Below are 20,038 nucleotides of genomic sequence, written 5' to 3'. Positions count from 1 at the left end.
GCGCCCCCCGCCCGCGGGCCGCTCGGCGGCGCCTCCCCGCGCGCCTCTGTTCCGGATGGGAGCGTTGGGGCGGCTGACGTGGGCTCCAGTGCGTACCCGGAGCGTTGCCACGGCAACGTCGCGGGCTGCTCGACAGGCAGAATAAGGTTTCGATGATAGTCGGCTGCGTGTCCGCCTACCTGTAACGCACGAAAGGGGGAACGGCCTGCGGGGGGGGGAGCCGGGCCCGGCAGGCCGCGCATCCCGGCAGCCGGGGCTCCCCAGGGGCTCCCGAGGGGCTCCTGCCGGGCCAGGGGCTCCCCAGGGGCTCCTGCCAGGCCAGGGGGTTCCCCAGGGGCTCCTGCCGGGCCAGGGGCTCCCCAGGGGCTCCCGCCAGGCCAGGGGGTTCCCCAGAGGCTCCTGCCAGGCCAGGGGCTCCCCAGGGGCTCCCGAGGGGCTCCTGCCGGGCCAGGGGCTCCCCAGCCCTTCAGAAAAGCTCGTGCAGTCCAGGAAGGGATTTCCTACCAAGCAACTGAACTCAACTGCTCTGCAGACAATAGAAGCAGCTTTACGACGTCCTTCTAGGACAACGAGAGTTTTTTTTCAAGTTTATTGCTAGGGCACAAGGAAGTTAAAGTTTTTTTTTTATTATTTTTAAAGAAGGTCTCACTTCCCCTTTCATGTTTGTGCTAAGTGTGCATCTAAACAGGGATGAACCCGCCTGGCCCAACTGGCTGCCAGGAATAGTCCTGGAGTCCAGTTCTTGCAGACTCTCATGTAGGTTATGAGCACAGATTCTGCTCATAGCTTCTGCTCATAACTAGCCTGTGCTGTCAGCCTAAGCACACTTGATCTGCTTCCTTTCCTGCAATTCACATGATCTAAGGGTCACCTCAGGATGATGATAATGGCATTAATCTTGCCTTTTCCAGCTGTGGATGGTACTTGATGTGCAAGGATGATCTTTCCCAAAACATTTTCAACATTTATAAACTCTAATGGTCACAGGCTTCTTTTACTACAGATTGTTACCAGGGCCATATCATGCTTGGAAGTCTCCAGTACCTCTCAGCTGTCTCCCGCTTGTGGTGTGGACACTTGGCTCAGGCTCAGCTATTCCCAATGCAATTGCAGAGCTGCAGGTGGAGAAGGAGCCTTGGGAGATCGCACAGGCAGGGGACTCACTTCTTCTGGGGACTCCCATTTAATACCTTTTTCTTTGTTGGTAGCATCCAGTTTTCTTCTCCCCTCCCATCACATCCAGGTTAATTCTACCCTCTGTTTTCAGAGTCGTTGCGTCTCTTCCTCCTATAAACACTGGAATTTGGCAGCAGTTCTTGGAGGCCAGAACAGAAGTTGCTAACATAGGAAGGGTAATGCCAACAATGGGGCTTTATTTCCAAGCAACTACAACAATCACAGTATTAGGAAAGCTATACAGTGGACAGACACTTCAGCTTTTCAGACCTCATTCTTCGCTTCAGCGAGAGCTCTCTCCATAAGAAGCCAGATAAAGGGCATAATGTAAGTTGCATTTTATTAGACAGAGGTGGATTTGATACATAAGTTACGAGTATAGATCTTAATTTTCTATTCTTGTTCAGACATGTTGAGTGTACAGGTTCTCATTTTTCAGTCAGGAAAAACACATTGCACAAAGCAGCTGCATTCAACAATACAACAAGATAGGTATCATTGTTCACTTGAAGACTAGAAATGTGCCCAGAAATTTTTCAATCATTCAGTATGCTAAAATATACCTAATAAAAAGAGTTAGTAAGTGTCTTAATGGTAAAATACAGTAAAAAAATTCAGGTGAATCTAGAATGAAAACTCATAGCTTCCTTTTTGTATGGCACCACTCCACTGTCCGATTATAAATCTGTAAAAGGCACCACACGTTAAAACTGTAAAGCAAGTGAAAAAACAAAACCAAGCAACTTTCCATGACTTCCTTTCTGTACAAATACATACATCTTAAGGCAGGTGTTTTATGTGCAAAATACAAGTATACAGGTAAAACCAGTGTTGGTATCATATATTTTCATACTCACTTCTTTTAGCAGTAACATTGGTGTCCAAATGTACAGTACATTGAAAACACTTTTCTCTAACAGAGCTCAAAATAGAAGGCAGGCTGGAAATATGGCCCTGATAACAATTAGTTTTTAAATCTGAAGAGCTTCTATGTAGACCCCTTAAAACATGTACAATCATTCTCTTTTTCTTGTATTCTCTTCCTTTAGAAAGGTCCATATCAACTTGTTCACAATGTCAGGTTGATCCTGCTGGAGCCAATGACTGGCTTCAGACAAAATAGTTAATCTGAAGTGATTTTTAACATAAATCCGTGTAATTTCTGCCATCTCAACTTCCATAAATGCATCTCTTTCTCCCCATAACAGCAGGGTTGGCATAATGACTTCATGGTGCTGTAGAGGTAGGCAACTTCAAAAAATAAAACACACCTAGTTTAGTCTTGTTTTTTAAAAAAAGAACAAAGACAGATTTAGTCAACTTAGCTTTTGAAATCAACATACAGTAACTTATTTCAAGCTTTCCGGGTTCCAAGATATCTTCTACCATACAAAAAAAAATACTCATGTGAATCAGTGTCCTCTCATTGTTTTTAGGGATGGTAACACTGTAAGAAGAAACTTTTACTATAACATGTCTGTATCAGTAGCTAGTTGCAAACAGTGGTCTTATTTTTGGAACATGAATGATGCTTCCTCACGATGYACAGCTCAGGAGCCCTGTGATCTCTGCAAAAGTGAAGTAGAAAACACGGCCAGAATTTTGTAGATCAGTAGTTTTTCCTTGGTTGATGAATGGTATGACAAATTTCTGAACTGGTATTATTTACTCTAAGTAGCTTTTAATGAAACATGATGCTTTGAATCACAGTTAGAATACAGTGTCAAGGCATCCTACTACTGACTGGCCAAAGTGAAAAAAAAAAAAAAAATTTGTCCAGGAAATGGCAGGCTGTTTTTACTGCCTTTTTAAAGCCGTAAAGGAAGGTATCAGCTAGAGTGTCTCAGATCTGCTCAAAATTAAATACGGAGTGGCATGGCTAAAAGTATTTATAGAAAACAACTTTCAATAGGACATTGATGGCTGCAGTGCTGAACTGATGTCAGTTACATTTGCTCTTCCCTGAGATTCCTGGAAACATTCAAAATGCATCAAAGTTCTCAGTACAGATAGATACAGTATCTTTTTGAAGGCCTTGAACTTGCATACCTAAATCTGTATGCAGTGAAATAAAACTGTTCCCTAAAAATCTGCACAGCAATAATCTGTTTGAAGCCTCAGCAGTCTAGAACTTTTGCTTTTAATAAAAGGTCACTTTAAATCATAATTCAGTTTTTACAATTATATATTGATAAGCATTTATTAGGCTGAATCTCCAAATTTCTTTGCACTTTCTCTGCATAAGGCTTAAACAAATATTTTGTGTGGTGCTGGGACTACACTGTATGGCATACTATATTCTCGCATGGAGAAAGTATATACAAAGCAGAGGTAAAACAGCACTTTTTATATATAATTGATAGGCTATATTCTAATGCATCACACTGCAGTATGAATTACTGGTTGTGAAATTTAAAGGGGAAAAAAGAGAAGAATTTCATAGCTATTGAATGTAATAGCAATTAATTTTTCTAACAAAATGGTAGTTTTCAGCTTGTTTTTATTCTGATAAATACTATTATTAAGCAAAAGACATAAAAAAATTACTGATGATGTGATTACATGTTTTCTAATGTAAATGGCCTCCTGTTTCCCATTCTTGTGTTTGTTTCTTAAAGAAACATAAAATCATAGATACCGAGTGGCAGAAACCTTAGAAAATCATTCTCTTGCCCTAAAGTGGACTCAACCTACAGAAGATATTTATCTTGCTTTTCCTCTAAGGTCTTCCAAGTTGGCAGTTCCATAACTCAGTGCTACACCAGTCCTTCTATCTACTATGAATCTTTCTTGTAGAAATTTAAAACCATTGCTCATCTTATCCAGCAGGAAAATGGAGAACAGATTATTCTCCTTTCCTATGCAATAGTCTCTTAGATATTTAAAGACAGTTATAAAGACAGTCTTTCCTGAAAAATCACTATATTCTTAAGAAAGATTGCTAACCTAGAAAAGCAGTCATATAATTAAAATTAAAAGTTTGGCCTTTTCTTTTTGAGCTCAACATTCTGTATTCAGTATTCTAATCAGACTGAATGTATTAGAAGCAAAGGTAAAATAATGTGAGTTCTCTCAGGTTTGAATGATGAACTAGGGAAATTCAAAGTGGCTTTTGTAGTAGTTGATTTAGATCTCATTTTTCAAACTGACCGATCACACTGAACCATAGCTTATTCGTAGTATCATTGTTAAAAGTGATAATCTGATTATCTGATTCAGCACACTTAGTATACTTAGACTAATCTCTTTACCTCTTAACTTTCTAAGTCCTGGATTTCTTCACTATTTATATTGTATACATATTTTGCACTACTGTACAGTTTATTACTATTATCTTGTAACTAAGTGTTGTGCAAAATTTGTAGCCTTGCTTAAGAAAACTCAACTGGGCTTTTTACACACAGTGCATAGATAAAATGACACTTATTTGTCATTTTTCATTGCCTATGATGCACACTACATTTCTTTTCAGTCTGCAGTATGGAACATTGCATTGTGTCTTAAGTTTCTAGAAATATCTTCTAACAAGAATTAACATGCAAATTTCACATTTAGAAAGGGAATACCAGTTGGGAAGTCTATCTTTGAAAAACATTCAGACCTTCTATATGGTACTACTGACCAGTAATTTTTCTGTTTTACTAAAGTATTTCCAAACTCCTGTAAGAGTAATCCCATTTTTTAAAAATTGTGTGGCAGAAGAAAATTCAAACTTCAATTGCTTATCTCTCTTAAGTGTGAGACAAAAGCTTTTTGAGTATAATTCCGAAGGTGTTTGCGTCTGAATTATAGATTATGGAATTACTGCTATGCTATCTAAACAAAAATGTGTTGTTGATGGATGGATGGAACTAGATGATTTCATCATCTCTTTGATAGTAGAATTAAGCTCTGAAGATCCCAATAGTCAAGGTGGACAGGTGGACAGTAATGAGCTGGAGCCTTTAACATGCAGGTCACCAGTGCCAGCCCACTGGGAGGTCCAGTTCAATCCAAATTTCAATCCAGTTTTAGTATTTAATGATTCACATTCTAATGTGACCATGAGAATTGGGGCAAGAACCATGTGAGCTGAAGACCAATCTTTCTCTTCTAGTCCAAAACCTGCTGCACTGTGGCTGAGGTCAGCTAAAATGGCATCCTCCAAATTCAATCTAGTTATACTTTCCTTAGAAGAATAAACCAAGTAGCGTGTACACTCACAGGCACACACGAGTTCATAGCTCTATGAAGATACTTTCTGATTAATAGCTGGTATTGGGCTTTTGTCTTGAGCCTGAAGATCTGAAACAATAGTTCTAGCACATGCAACTGTTGCAGTCATCTAAGCTGAATCCCATAGCAATTCAGCTTTCAACAAACACAAATATTTCACTGTTACTGTCAGAGAAGCATCTGGTCCATGTGCTCACTTGCTGATGTGAGGTGCTGCAGCAACTGCAAGGAACAACGCTCAGGAGACTCGTGCTCCTGGAGCTCCTCCTTAGCTCTACCCTAGAGTCTCCTGCAGTGCAGCTGCCACAGTGCCCTGGGGCGTCCCAGCTGATGGCATCAACTGCTCCCCGCATAGCTTCAAATAAGTGAACTGCTACAAGCACAGCCACTTCTTTTTTCCCCATTGGTATCTGCACTTAGTGCTCTTGCTTAGAAAAAAGTAAATCACCTCTGTACTTCCTCTTTCCAGTTTCGTCTCCAAACCTGTACAAGAAGCATCTAGCTCAGATCCCCGTTTTTCTGTCATTATTTCCCTGCTGATTGTTCTCCTGCTCAGCGACAACATGGAAGGCACAGAAAGAGCCGAAAGGGTGGCACTAAATGAGGGCTAGAGAAAATGAAAAATTAATCTGCTCCTATAATCTACTGTTTGAATTTAGAGAAAGAAAAGAATTAGCATTATTAAGAACACTGGGAAGCTTGCTTGTTGTTAGAGAAGCATGCAGGAGATTTGGCACTACTGAAGACTGSAGGCAGTGAGGGAATAAGGAGTTCAAACCCACTCGTCTTGGGGTATTCCTTAAAGTTAGGGCCACAAATCATGAGTAGAGTACATGAAGAATTAAGACTTTCTGGCTCACAAAGTTTTTAGTGGATAAAAATGGGGTTCAGTCTTTAAAGCCAGACCAACTTTTTCCAAGACAGTTTAAATCATTAGAAAACTTCTAGAAAAAAATAAATGTTAAGCTTGCAAGATTATTTCCTATCATGATATTCTCTCTTTTAGCCTGTACATGCACCCTGCTATATATGCTCATTGCTGTCACTGAGTCTGATGAGACCTACGCAAGACAGAAAGAAAAACCATAGTTCTTTTTCCTTTAGGGTTAACTACCCCCCCCCCCCCAAAAAAAAAAAAAAAAAGAATCACGGAATTGCCTTTTATAAAAGCCAGTCCAAATATCATAAAATTAGAGAGCGACATGGTTTCATAAAATGATAAAGAGGGAAACTTACTTGGATCTCATTGTTCTTCACAGAGCTTATTCCATAATATGAACCGTAACACAAACAATTAATTGACATTAACTTATTATCATTTAGGGATGAACTTTTGTGGTTGCCTCAAGCTCTGTGAATGATGAAGGATCTTTCTTTGTTTTCTTAAAATTTGAAAAAAAAAAATTCTTCATCAGCACACTAATTGTTTCATTATCTTCTGTGGATATAGCATACAGTGCGCTTTGCTTCACACTGCCTGACACTGAATGCATTTATTTGCTGTTCAGACTTCAGGAACAGATTTGCYTTTTTCCTTCCTACCTTAGTGGCAGAAGATACAATAACATTTTTGGCCTCCAGAGGTCTCTAAAATATTTTACCTGGTTTCAGAATGTTATACTGACCTGAAAATATTTCTGTAATGGTTAATGGGTCCGGTTAATGCTCCAGGTTGTGAAAAGACATAGAGATAAGCTTCAATATCCTCTGCTGTTAATCTACAGCCTTTCCTTCCAATTCCAGTAGCCTGGCTGGTAAATAAATTTTTCAGAACCTAGAAAATGAAAAATAAAAAGTCATGACCTAAGATACCTAGAAAAGGCTATTTCTCTTCTTCAATAGAACACATCTTTCTAAAACATACCTATACATTTTGGTATATAGTGAACGATTCAAATGTTTTTTAGAGAGCCATAAGCAAATCCTACAATATACTTATCTCTAGTATAATTTATTTCAGAAGAATAAAGTACTAACATTTACCCATATTACCAAGTTACTCAGTTCTGGGTGCCACCCTGTCACCTGTTACAGGCAAAGGCAAGTTTAATGCAGAGATTTGTCCTAGAGATGGACCCCAGCAGCCGAGAGAGTGGGAGGGAGAATGAGACAGGCTGCCCCCAGGCTGTGTCCTCCCCGTGCATGCTGCCTTTGCAGCACCACTGGGAGCTCTGGTCTGGACTGTATGTGTGGAGGAGGATGCAAGCTTTTAGGTGCTTTTTCTGTTTCTATGCATTTATATTTGTTTTTTAAGTTTATACAAGATATTGGCCCTACTGGTTCTCAGGCAGAATAAATCACATGGCAGAATTTGATATTCAGATCCCTGGCTGCCTGCCCTGTGTCAGGCAGTGAGGGGCAGGGCGTTGTCCTGCTGCACACAGGAGCTTCTGCAAAGGCAGGAGGAGTTCCCCAGGTACCAAATGTGTCACATGGGCATGGACACAAATAATATGCAACCAGCTGACTGCCTAGAAGGAGAAATGCACTGTAGTCCTGTAGGTTAAAAGTACATACCTAAGCACCTGCCAGAAACGCAAAAGCAAGAATGAATACTTAGTATTTAGTAAGTACTAAATACTTACATCCAAATATGTATTAGTCTGTTTAATACTCCACTAGCCTAAAAGAAACACACAAAGCTGAAGGAAAAACAGAAAACACCTAATTTTTCTCCAGTAACTATAGTTACATAGTAACATCAGAAGGGATCAATGTAGGTGGCAATTGTTCCATCACTCACAGTTCAATATACAAACAAGGGCACTCATTTTGCTCACCTTGAAATCATTTACTGTAAACATGAATTCAGGAAACCATGGCATTTGGAAAAAGAAGTAATAACCAGATTTAATCAATTGTGATGGATGTCGTAGAATATATTCTGAAACAAAAATGCCCATGAATTAAAAATGAAAACTGATGACTCAAACAAAATTACTGTTAATATCACTACTTTTTAAACTTAAAGGAATGTTTTAAAAGTATTACATTAGAACATGCTGTGTGACAAAAGATGATTATTGTTTCAGAAGTATACAATGTGGTTATTAAAACATACTTCTTTTGTTTTAGGTGTTAATAGAAATAGAGAGCAAAACAGAAGCCTGCCAAAGATTAGGTGAGAGCAGTGACACTGAAGGGTTTCATAGCTTGGGAAGTTTTCACTTAAAGTTGCATTTTTTCAGCTGTGGAATAACAAAGGCATAAATTCAGGTGTTTCTGCTGTCTTTAAGTTTTTCTCTTATCAAAAAAGTGATGCACAAAAATCCATAGATGATAATCTACTTACATTGATAAAGACAGCATCAATCCTGCTCATGAAAGGACTCAGTTTTTCTAGCAATCTTCTTTCTTGGCAATTTCAAGAACCATAATCAAGATCATAGAGTGTCACTTTTGAAAGACAGTGGAGACATATATAACAAAAGAAAATGATGTAGCTGAATTTACATTAAGTCTTTTTTGAAATTGTAGTTTTGTGTCTCCAGTGAGTTGCAAGAGCCAACACTGACATTGAAATATCTAACTGCCTAGGAGCAAGCACAGAACAAAGGCAGATATTGGGTAGAAGTCTAGAACCTATCCTTTACAGATGCAAATTCAGGAAGGCAACATTTAATTCCCAAAATAGGAGACAACTCTGAAATATTAATTCTGACAGTGAATGAAAATTGGTTTTAAAACAAAATAAATTTAAGTCTCAGCTATCTTCTAAACATTCTTACCTTTTACATTCTTAAATTGCACCAGCTATTATATTTTTGCTTTGATGGACCATCATCAGCACTGTTCACATGACTTTTCTGCACTCATATGTTACTAATATGTTTCCTAGGGTGTTAGGAAGCTAACGTATTTTTGGAATTGCCTGATATCTAAAGTTTGTGTTTAATATTTTAATTTTGCAAGGACTACAGAGATCTCTTCAATAGTGAAAAAGCTAACTCACCATTTTCTAACAGGCAGACTTCCCCACCTCATTGCTGAGCATAACTAATAAACACAGATCTGTTACCAGTCCTTTGATGTTAGGACATATGAATGCAGTGAGAAGTCAAGAAATCCTGAGATGGAAACCATAAGGAAGAAACTCTCAAAATCTAGTATCATAATTGCTATCAGTTAACAACAAGAAATGACATGCATTAAGTGACTAAGTGATTATAGATTGTGTAAAGTAGTGATATGTAAGGCACAAGACTGAAGATCAAGCAATTTCAAGCAAGTGAGACATACAATAAGAAGTACAGTAATCTCTTAGGAGTGGCTGAGAGTATTTTAATTATTACTATGGAATTAAATGTATAAATAATACAAAAAAAGAACCTGACTTTTATCATAGTAAAGAATATGGTAATGATTATAGGCAGAACAGTCAATTTATAAGCAGTGTATTTTCCAAAGCAGAACAAATTTGATCCAGGGAGATTATCTCAAGTTACAGAACAGATTTTGTACTTTAACAAGTATGCAAACAAATACTAAAAAAGCCTACAGTAAAATGTATTTTGCTTCTATGCAGGCTGGCTCCTGCTCTCAGGGAAAACACTGTAAAAGCTCCTGCTTGCTCTAGCAGTGGAGAACAGACCTCTTCTGTGGTAAGTGAGGTTTAATTACCCATCAAAATGTTCTTTGATGTCTTGGAAGGGTAGCCAAGAACATTGTAAGAGCAGTGAGTGTGAATGTTCTGGTTCTAAGTGACGTACACCAGGGAAAGTCACATTTACGTTCAGCTGAGATGAAAATTAAAGCCTCATTGAATATTCTTAAGTATCTTAATGGAGAAAGGATGAGGACAGCAACTGAAGAAATTAAAATTAGTGAGATATTACTGTAATTTTAAATAGTGAATGAATAAATCTAATCCCTATGAATCTTTTTGTAACTCTGGGTAGTAGACAAACTCAAAGCCTATCATACCACAAATTCTAATAGTGTACCTAAATCCTTGCTTCATCTCACTGCTAGTGTGTTCCTGAGCCTCTAGTAAATAGCCTGGAAAGGTTGTCTTATTCCAATGAATATTGTAGAAAATCATAAAAAGTTTCACTTGTCACCTAAAACAGGATTAAATTCTAAAAATCTAAATTCTCATTCATACAGAGGGTGTTTTATAAAGTTCTAATAATGCAGTGAGGCCTTAACCTAGATGTAATGTAAYATATACCCATGCTCAGGGAACTTTATCCTGTCAAAACGGTATGAAAGAGATTCATGTATAAGAAAATTAAATTTCTGGACCTTTGGATTAACAAAAAACAGACAGACAAACAAAAAAAACAGTAAGCTTGCTTGCAAGTTCTCCCACTTCCTACAATAACTTTTTTCCAAAATTAAAATATTTGATACTTTAATGTTTCATGAAATGCAGTCCAGTTTGTGAGAGGCACTGAATACTAGTAACTTGACTGCTGAATATGTTACTAAAAGCAAGTAGTTTGTTCCTCTTCAAGTCCCCTCAAAGCATACACAATCTCAGTGAAAATACAAATATTCTGGATTAACGTAAGACTACTATAAAACTCACCTGTAAACACAGAAGGATGAGGGAAATTAACCACAATCAGTTTAGTCACCATTTCTGGGTAACAAATAGCCACTAACCAAGCGATCATTCCTCCCCAGTCATGGCCAATCAACACACACTTGTTGTATCCTGCCACATAAACACAGATTTGGACTTTATTTCAGTAACATTTGTATCCGTACAAATTATCACATACAATGATTTTTAGGTAAAACTAGTGGTCCAGCRCATGTGCTAACACAGCTATTTCATACTGCACTGCTTCCATTATTAATGGCCAGAAAAATTAGTGCACTGTTGTAGTTAGAATTTTAACACACAAGTAGAATTATTTAATTTGCCTTCGATTATGCTTTGACTATACTATGTCAACATCAAACTAAAGACATTCAAGTATCCAAATGGCCATGCTGTTTACACCTCAGCCAATGCAGGGTCAAATACACAATTCAACTTGCAGTCATTATAATGCATGCACACTTGTCGTGTTTGGAGATTTTGGAGTTTGAAACTGCAGGCAGAAAGACTGAGAGATCTAAGCCCCCCCTGAACAAAACTGATCTGTACAAATTGGTTTAAATATGGGAGGTGGTCTAAGCTCTAAACATCCTCATCATGCAAAAAGTGAGAGTTACACTTAATAGCTATAGATACATTTTATATGAAGTATATATAAATTTGTGTGTGTATGYGCATATATGCACATAGCATTTACATATATATGCTTTATGTAATGCACATAGCATTGTATATGCTCAGTAGGCTCACAGCACTTCTCCATGTCCTGTTTTGATGACAATCCTTAAAGCTCTCAGCATTCACCTACTCATCCTTCCACTGATGAAAATGAGAATTTTACTACTAACAGGGAGAAAAACCATGACTTTTTTGAAAGCTTGATCCATCCTTTTCCAACTAGTCTTAGAATACATTCTGTGTTGTCAGAGACCATCACATTCCCCACTGAATGAAATGCAGATATGTGCCAAATCAAATGCGTAAAAGCCAAACTCTTTCAAATTCTGACAGAAATTTGGACACACTTGTCAAACCACCTTTAAATCTCTCTTGAATGGAAATCTCTTTCAGCACTTTTGATATAATCAGGCTCTCCAGAAGAACCTTGGGTTTAGAACAAAGATAACAAGCCTCAGAAATATCTTTTCCAGAATTTTTTTAACACTCTATGAAATTACATTAAGATGACAGCACTTCACAAGCATAACTATGGCATTACCATGGAAATTAACACAGCCAGAGACAGTTGGAAACTGTAAACACAGTGTGGGGACTGCCTGCCTAGTCTTTTGACRGTATTCAAACATCACAAGCAAATCCTAAATTCAAGCCTTAGGCCTACATCACTGCTTTACAATTTCTTTATGTGAAATGCAGTTAGTATTTTCATTATTGTTGCAGCATCCTGAGAATGAAAACGATTCAGAGAGTGACAGTCTTAATTCTTTGTCTTGCTTTTGGTACGGAGGGGAAATAATCTCCACTAGGTGCTACAATTTATTCCCAAAACAGCTACACCGCCTGCTGAGCTGTAGGGGCAAATTTTGCAGACCTGCTTCAGTTCCTGAGTGTATTTGTTACTTAGTGTATTTGTCACAGGGAGCCATATGAACCTTGTTCTCCTTTCTTTTTCCCTCACTGCTATAAAAGACAGAGTGATTCAGCTCTTGAGAACTGACTACTGTGCAGGAGTAATATTTTGGGATTTTTTTTTTAAATACAGCACATGTACTGTCATCATTTTTACAAAATCCAGYATATTTATTCCATATTGTGCATGCCAGAAAAATTTCACCTGATTTCAATTCTTTTGTCTGCAAGTGCTATTAGACTCTAATTCACAGTAGTATTCATTAAGTGCAAGCATTAGGAGTAAGTGAAGATCTTTTTAGTCGGGAGAAAAGATCATAGGAACGAGCTGCTGGATTTCACAGCACACACAGGAGATTCTTTTTTAAAACGCATGATGGAAAATTGTCTTTACATATTGTTTATACTGACGTAAAACATCAGGGTTTGAAAACAAATCTTTTTCATTGATACTGATAATAGTCTGTAAGATATGAGAATCCTTAACTCTGTATCGATATATATCTATAATGTCCATCAATTAAAGAGAATGCAGTTTTTTACAATCAAGGATAGGTATTTATTGCCAGAAAGTTAAACAGTCTGAGTTGAGCAGTTTGTCTTCTACTGACTCACCAAGAGATTCCAAAATGTCCTTTATATCTGTTATCAGGCAATCTAACTTGTAATTTTCTTTGTGAGAAGGAGCATCTGTTTCTCCATAGCCTCTYAAATCCAGGGCCACCACTCGATACTCGCTTTTGAATTCCCGCAATTGATGGCGCCAAGAATACCTAGCAAAGGGGAAAAAAAAGGTGGAGTTATAAGGTCAAGGAGTATGATAGTACAATTTAGTCAATCCTCCTGTTCCCAAATAGTTGAGGATGAATTTTTTGGGCTTTGTTTGCAATGAGCTCCTCTTCGGGTGCAGTGAGCTGGTGGTCCTTTGCAGCTCCTGTTGCTCTAGGCTCCCTTCCTCAGTTCCCCAGTAAGCAAGCGCAGCCGCTCAGAAGGAGATACAGCCAGAGCCTGGCTGCTTCCACTGCTGCTGGAGCTGGCGCGCTCCCTTTGCTGCGAAGGAGGCAAGCACAAACCAGAGCACACAGACGACTCTTCTGTTTTATGCTTGCAGCCACAACAGTATCAAGAAATAATGCTCTAATAGGTTCTCTCTTCTCCCCAGCTTCCTCTGATAAAAAGAGGGGTTGGATGGAGAACTGCCTCAAGGGACAGGGTATTTTTTTTCCTCCTTTTCAGAAAAGGAATGACAGATAACTCATACAGTAATTAAACTGAAAAAAAGAAATGAGTAACAAATGAACTTGGTCAACTGCTATGGTTTATATTACTACTACTTTAGCTGTGTCTCTCTATTACCAGAATTCTTCCATAGAAATCTCTCAATGTGTTGGTACTACACAAAACATTTAATTGTTTGTGCTTCTGTGGAAAACAGGGATAAAATTACATACATTAAAAGACATGGAAAATGAAGAACTCGGGCAAAGGCTTAGAATATTCCTCATTCTGTAATAGTTAGTAGTGAATGTATGAGTATGGTATAAAGCTAAAATAATATAAAGATGGCAAACCTGATGCTGCAAAAACTACCTGACCTTCAATTGTTATTGAAATCAATTAAAATTGTGACTAGCCAGTACCAAGAAAGTAAAAATCTTGTACTGTAATTCAAAGATGCGTGAAAAATATGATCCTTCTAGGCATATGGCTGAATCCTTCTCTTCTAGGATCTAGCTTTTACTTCTGGCCTTGTTTCAAACTCTGAGATAAATTATATAAAGCTTTTGTATCATCAGTTATTGTAAGTGAGATGCATGGAATTCTACCTTAATTCAAACTGTGTTTATATGAGATTTTTTTCTCTTCCACTTTAGCTTTGCCTCCAGTCAAACATAACATAAGCAATATTACAATAACACTTTTTAATTAGAGAAATCTGTATTCATGTAAACGGAACAGTCATCACATTTTTGTTTCAATACCATATAATGCAAATATATGATTTATGACAGGTCTTCAGGAATTAAATTTTAAAAAGTCATTATATACCAACTTGGGAGCTGAATTTGCCATGGTAACTGTCAGAGCTATCATATATATTTCGGTAAGAAGAAACAACAAGGCCCATAAGTAAATAAATAAATTAAATATTTTTGTTTCTAGAAGCATGCCTGCTTGCTATTCCTGTAYCTGGTTTCCACAGCAGTCCAACAATCACTAAATGTCTGACTGTGTAAGTACATTCGCATTCACAGAACTCCTGTTACCACATATGAAACATACTACTCAGAAACTGCTTCACAAGCAGGATTTGGAAAAGTTGGTAAATGCCTTTTTTTTTTTTTTTGTAAGACTAAATAATGGAAATTATTTTATGATTTTCTGATCACATTATTTCCATCTTATACACATCCATACAGATACTAGCTATCTCACATTATGCCCACTTTGAAGTATTTTAATATCGTCTTTCCATAAAATTGGTATTGATTCTCACGTTCTTAGGCATCTAAGGCTCTTAATGGCTCTGATCCATTACATACTTAAGTATAATCTTTCATCTTAAGACATTCATAGTCACTCATCAAGGTCAGTACTGGCTCGTTATAGTTCTTCTAGTTATAACCTTGAGACATCTGAAGGCAGAGGATTTGGTAATTAAGATCTGTGACTGTGAAACATACCCATTTGTTTTTCCAGCCAAACAATACAAATTTGATACTGCTTTAAATGGCTCTTAAATTGTGATTATTTTATCTTATGCTCTCAAAACCATCTCAATTCTTGCATAAGACATTCTACACAGACTGAGTAAGCAACCAACATCAGTATTTCTAGTGTGCCTATTTTATAAACTATTTGCATGTTTTTTTGTTTTTAAAAACAGCTATATAAGCTATGCTATTGGTGGTAGCAAYGACCTATATACAAGCTTTTTATTCATTATTCCATTCCATTTGAGTAGTCAGATAATATATTAATTGTCATTTAAAGTGTGACTCACTGTTCTAAAATGTAAAAATGGCTTCCTGAATTTTGGAAAAAATATACTGAATCTTAGTAGAATATGTACTAAAATGCTAAATTTTGGGTATCAAGCTCACTGTAGGGGAAATTATCTGTCGTCTCAGCCGTCTTTTTGTGTTAGAACATACATTATGCAAGATAAGCATATTTTTTGCATAGAAAATGCAAACTCCCCCCAATCTAACAGGCTGTTTTTAATCTACATTTACATATTTTATCCCAGTAGTTAGCATGTTATTACTAGAAAAATCTGCTTCCTTGAAAATTTATCTGAAAATAATATATACCATTTTTTACCATCATCCTCAATGCCTTTAGTATTTATAGGAAACTACTGAGGGAAGAGAACTGACCTCTGTTTTACCTACATCAGATCAACATGGTATGACTTGAGCTTGGCTTGAAAAAATTACAGTGTCAACAGTGGAGCCTGGCTCCATAGCTGAGTGCAGAATGGAAAAGGATCGTTTACTTGCTGAATTACTGGCATCGCYGCTCCCTCTACTCCCTTGTTAATTTTTAAGGTGCAAGTTCTGTAAACCATGCTTCACTGGTTAAATCTGGCAATGAYAGCCCAAGCAGCTTGGTGAAAACATTAGACAGGTGACTGCTTTCCATCGCTGTCAACAAACGTTTAGGGTGAGTTTTGATTCACTGCATACCTTCATGAGTCTGCAGGTGCCATCCTTCATCTCATGATGAACTAATAATAGAGCCCTTTTCCCTGAGTAGCATTTCTGAAATGAGGCTGTACTAGACACTGTAGAACGAGTTCTTCTCCCCCTCCTTCAGTTAAAACTTCATGTATATTATTTTTAACAAATGCAGCAGTCCATGCTGTACGTAATATATATGGATTCTCATTTTAGCACCCTCTGCTATGGTTCCTAATTTTAACCATGACTATACATATTTTTTTTCAAACAGGAAATTCATTAAAAATAAGTAATTTCTCCAAAGTATGAAGAGCAGCGTACATTCTTGGGGGAAAAAATGGCTTTGCAGTGGAAAAAGCATGGTTGGTTTGAGTTAGGCTGCAGAAATTATTTTCTGGATGCTGCAGTTAAAAACAGTTTTCATCATTTGTTCCCCCTTAGAACTTAATACTATTAGTATGCATAGTTATATACAACAGATCCCTCTGGGGATACCTAAGGTGAGATGACCATTCCCTGGTATCTCAAGCAGCCTCTTTTATACAAGCAAAGCAAGCAGAGAGTTTTACCAGAACTCTGGAAAGCCATGGAGCAGCAGCATGAGCGGTTTACCCCTTTCTCCAGCAGCCACATAGTGGAATCTTAATCCAGAATCCTAAAGGAAAAGGGGGAAAAAAAGAGGTTTTATTGCTGCATAGAATTTTTATTAATATTAGGATCTGAGTGTAAATATGGTTTAGATAATAGYCTAAGAAACAATTTATTGCCCCTCAAAAAAAAAAATATTGCTTCCCCTTGAAGCTGGAGTCGTCTGTGTTTCTGAGATGAGGCGATCTGCTGCTCCATGGCAGAGCTGAGCGTCCTCATCCTCAACGCCACAGCTCCTTCCAGGGAGGACCATCTTTAATACGCGACAAGCTCTGTTGACCGCGTGCCAATTCAGCCACGGGCACGCTGACGTTTCTGAAAGAGCACCGCCAGGGATGGTGCCTGGGAAATGCAGATTCTTCCAGAAGCTAGCACCTTTCTTTCAAACAGACACCCATCATAAACTTGATGGGAAGACTTAGTAAAGTATACCTTAAATGCACTGTCAATCTTGTCAGCTAATTTACAGTATAGTCAGCTATTTAAAACTAGATCACATTGCAATCTGGCATGATAAAGGGCTGCATGGATTTTTAAAAAACAAAAGTGATCAGAATTAAGATAACTGGAAAGTAAGTGGTTTTTGCTTATTTTTACTATTCAAGGTCTCAGACTTGCTTCAGAAAAAACAGTCTTAATGCAATCACCTTCTTCCTACCCTGCTATAGTCATTATTTCTGATGCACCTTTTAAGGTGCATCACTAGAATTACCAATAGGCAAGATGCTTATTGCCTTGCAGTCCAGAGGCTGAGCAATGAAATGCCATCGAAATGAATGGATGTGCACAAGCTTATGCTAACTCAAGGTCAAAGCTGGCAGAATTTAAATAAGCTGAAATTATGACCTAACAGGTTTATTGAATTTTTGCACAGAATTGGATACAGAAGTTGGGAAAGACTTAGCTTACAAAATATTACATGTTGTTTAGAAACCACATGAAGGGAACTGCCAGAAGGTCATACATCTCCTGAACAAATGTCATGGGTTGCAGTCTCTCCTACTTAAGGGAGGAAAAAAGAACACGGTCAACTTGTGCCTTTGCCTATACATCAAGAGCTTATGCCATGTCCAGGATCACAAATGCACAGAAAACCAAACTTTTCTTGCCACAGATGCTTCAAATTCCTGGAGCTACCTTGGCACTGTTAAGTCACTGATCAGCTACAAAATCATTAATTGACATCTTGGTACTTGAAAGGCCTCTCAAAGGAGAGCATCTGTTTTCTTTTTTTCATACTCACTGTAGATTTAATAGGGACTTTTTGCTAAGTTCTGCCCAGAGTTATACTGATATTTCTTCTCTGGGATGCCAGTAAAACTGGAGTCCCTCCAACTTGGTGGTAGCAGTATCTATAGGTTTCTAAGTACTTAATGATCTCTTCTTGGTAAATTTTAGGGCCATGACATCCTCTTCACCATCCCCTACATCACTTCTGTCTTTGATCCCAGACATTTCTCCCCCTCCTTCCTCAGATCCTAAGTTTAGTGAGTAGTTGGTAAGTCCTGCTCCCTCCAACGRCTTTTGGTTTTGGAGCCCTTTAGGGATTTACCCTCAATGACTTTTTTTCAATCTATTTATTGCTGTTAAGGACATTCCCTTTACTCATACACATTAATCATCACTGGTACACTTTATCCTGCCATCCCTTAAGTATTTTTGCCCCCCAAACCCATGCTGTCTCACGGAGCCCAGGCCGCAGTTTAAATGCCGCAAGCCCCAGACCAGGGCCACCATCCAGCTTTTCAGCTGCTCCCTCCTGAGTGTTACTGCAGCAGCCTTTGCAGCCCCTGCCGACGGGGACAGCCCGAGGACAACGGGACGCTGCCATCTCTGTTGAAACAYGCGGCCTTTTTCCTTTGTTTCATGGGACTCTGCATGAACTGCACGAAGGAGGCGTTGAGAGGGCAACCCGCCGGCCTGCTGTTACGCAGGGGCGCGGGGTGCTCGTATTTGTGAGCGCAGCGCGTGGCCGTGATGCCGACAGCTCCCCGGCCTCCCACGTGCTCTTCGTTATGGCCATACCCCTCCCTGCTCCAGCAACCCCCTCATTTACTGTATGGAGCTGTAGAAAAGAAGAATACAGCTTTAGAGCAAAAAGCATGCACATGCTGCCTAACGATGCTGGAAGAAGAGCACAGTGGAACCGTGAGAAACAGGGATCCTTCATAATTTAAGGTTTTGTGTGGCACACAGCAATCTCCCCTGATCCCAGAAAAGTCAGAGCTTGGAGCTCATTTTATTAACAATAGCACGTTATAAAATGCGTGGGGCACTGCTTGCTCAAGTGTATCTACAGACAGCAGCAAGCTCACGCAGCCCCACTCACTGCGTTTGCGGGAGCGCTCACGACTCTCGCTTCCTGGGCTGCAGTCCTGAGAGTGGCCTAAAGACTGACTCAGGACGTGACTGCGCAGCTGGGCAGCGCCACGCCGCCGGCTCCGCGCCCGCCGCCCGCACGCGGGGCAGCAGCGACCGCGCTCCGCCGCGGCCCCATCGCCGCCCCGCCAACTGTGCGCAGCGGCAAGGCCAGGCGGCGGGGCACGACTGCGTGTGCACGCGTGGCTGTGGGCATACAGCCATGCATGTGGGCCAGCGTGCACGCGCAGGCGAGCATGCGTGCGTATGTGTGCATGCACAGGGGGGCATGCATAGGTGTGCACATGCACAGAAGGGCGTGCATGCGTGCACACATGTGCATGCAGAGGAGGGCATGCCCGCACACGTGTGTGCGGGTATAAGAAGCAAACATGCACGCACGTGTGCTTGCGCAGCACAGCACACCCGCACGCCGGAGAGCAGGCGTGCAAGGGCTGCAGGCGTGCAAGGGCTGCAGGCGTGCGTGCAGCCCTGCGTGCAGCCCTGCGCGCGCACGGCGCACGTGTGCGCGCGGGGGTCGGCAGGGCCGCGGCGCGGGGCCGCGTGCCCGGGGCGCGAGCCGTCACCTTGATCCGGACGTAGCAGTGGGTGCCCAGGGAGGGGTCGTGCAGGCAGGCGGGCGGGTTCTCCCGCACCGCCCAGCGGAAGGTGCTGCCGGGCCGCCGGCCGAAGCTCCAGAGGAGCCGCAGCCCGGCGAGGCAGGCGCACACGCCGCAGTAGCTGTACACCAGCGCCCAGAAGAGCAGCGCCCGCGCCGCCACCATCACGCGGCGGGCGGGCGGCGGGCACCCCGCGCCGG

The 20,038-nt window shown here is 40.0% G+C and overlaps 1 protein-coding gene across 2 annotated transcripts; it reads right to left on the bottom strand.

The window, feature by feature from the left end:
- Window positions 1-1,490: 1,490 nt before the first annotated feature.
- EPHX4 (epoxide hydrolase 4) lies at window positions 1,491-20,032 on the bottom strand. Of its 2 annotated transcripts, XR_014895684.1 has the most exons (8): window positions 19,806-20,032; window positions 16,782-16,867; window positions 13,145-13,302; window positions 10,922-11,050; window positions 8,172-8,275; window positions 7,017-7,165; window positions 5,840-5,998; window positions 2,339-2,427 (listed from the first exon to the last, which is right to left on the bottom strand). XR_014895684.1 is itself a non-coding variant. In XM_085303571.1 (7 exons), the coding sequence occupies exons 1-7, from the start codon at window positions 20,001-20,003 to the stop codon at window positions 2,193-2,195; spliced, it is 1,059 nt and encodes a 352-aa protein (XP_085159697.1). In that variant the 5' UTR covers window positions 20,004-20,032; the 3' UTR covers window positions 1,491-2,192. The 2 variants fall into 2 exon arrangements, 1 of the variants encoding a protein (XP_085159697.1); XM_085303571.1 differs by lacking the exon at window positions 5,840-5,998 and having other exon boundaries at window positions 1,491-2,427.
- Window positions 20,033-20,038: the final 6 nt, after the last annotated feature.

The sequence above is a fragment of the Rhea americana genome, unplaced genomic scaffold (assembly GCF_003343005.1).
Source record: "Rhea americana isolate MKP2758 unplaced genomic scaffold, rheAme1 scaffold_2, whole genome shotgun sequence".
Classification (NCBI taxonomy): Eukaryota; Metazoa; Chordata; class Aves; order Rheiformes; family Rheidae; genus Rhea; species Rhea americana.
Note: the sequence above shows the minus strand (reverse complement) of the source record. Positions and strands in the feature narration are given on the sequence as shown.